The sequence below is a fragment of the Austrofundulus limnaeus genome, unplaced genomic scaffold (genome assembly GCF_001266775.1).
Source record: "Austrofundulus limnaeus strain Quisiro unplaced genomic scaffold, Austrofundulus_limnaeus-1.0 Scaffold514, whole genome shotgun sequence".
NCBI lineage: Eukaryota > Metazoa > Chordata > Actinopteri > Cyprinodontiformes > Rivulidae > Austrofundulus > Austrofundulus limnaeus.
In genome coordinates, this window is record NW_013952916.1 from 261217 (window position 1) to 262492 (window position 1276).

Sequence of the window (1276 nt, forward strand, 5' to 3'; positions counted from 1 at the left end):
AGCAAATCCACTGTAAAAACTAATTAAAACTAACTGAATTAAAAGAAAAAAGTCACAACGAAATAAAACTAAACTATAATGAAAAATCCAAAACTCTCTTATGTTTAAAGATTATGACCCAACATGTCCAGCAGAGGTCATTTAAWAGCTGTTAGATAAGAGAGCAGCTGCTGTGTACAAAGCTTCCTGCTAGTTAGTTGGCTTTAGTTAGGCAGCTGTAAGAGCTGATTGATGTAGGATTAATAAGTTTAAACATTCTGTTGATTGTAGTTTGAGTTTTTATTTATTTTACTATAAAGGCATTTTAGACATTTAAACAAAGAGGTTTTATTTTGTTATTTATAATGAAGAAGAATCAGAATTATGTTGCACAGATAGACAATAACATTCAACAAAGATTTTTTTTTCACGGGTCTTTAATAGAAAACCAAAAGAATCTCTATATAAGGTAAATTCCTGTAATCTTATGGGCTTTTTTTATTCTGTAACATGTTTTGTTTTGATAGAAGCAGAGAAATTATGAGATGTTATAAATAAACTCATTCTTTTCCTTAAATCAAAGCAAACATCCCTTTCTGAACTTACTTATTGTGTGTCTGTGTCACAGCCCTCCCCCGGCCTCCCGTCCAGCCACATCTACTGCAGCCCCTCCCAACAGACCACCAGCTGTGAGGGGACCCAACCCAGGTCCACCTCCACCTCTCAATCCCTCTCCAGCGTTTGGAGCTCCACCCGTCCCCTCCCGGCCGGGCTACGCTGGTGAGACCAACTCGTCAGTGCCTCTTGTTCCGTCAAGGCCAGCCCGTGTGCCTCCAGCTCTGCCACCAGGAATTCCCAGGTAGAACCACCCACTCAATCAATCCATCTGCTTTTAATTAAAAACATGGCTAAATAYATCTACCTTGGTATTCTTTGAAGAAATACACATCATCTATCCACTGCCTCTCACACCAGAGGTGTTAAACTAAGATTACCTGTAGTGGCTTCGATCCACAAATAAAACTACTGTCGACTGAGTTGGTTTTTGTTCTGACATGTCTCCAACAATTAATTAATATTTTTGCATATTTATTTAAAAATCTAAAACAATGAAGTGTCACCATAAACAGCGCTTGTAACTGAGAATTAACTGATCTGAACACCTGTGCCACCAAAACAGATAAACAACAAAAGCTTTCACTTTGGGGCTTACATCACCTGATGTAAAAGGGATCCACGAAAGTTTTAATATTAGACTTTATTTGATAAATATTTATTTTAACTGTAAAATAAAGAC

The 1276-nt window shown here is 37.3% G+C and overlaps 1 protein-coding gene across 1 annotated transcript in view; it reads left to right on the plus strand.

Annotated features, from left to right (window-relative positions):
* Positions 1 to 1276, plus strand: part of LOC106530390 (dynamin-2) — a gene marked incomplete at its 3' end in the record, with an annotated part of 53307 nt that overhangs the window by 47192 nt on the left and 4839 nt on the right. The window contains 1 exon segment of the mRNA XM_014025993.1: positions 608 to 838. Within this exon segment, the coding sequence (XP_013881447.1) occupies positions 608 to 838 (231 nt within the window).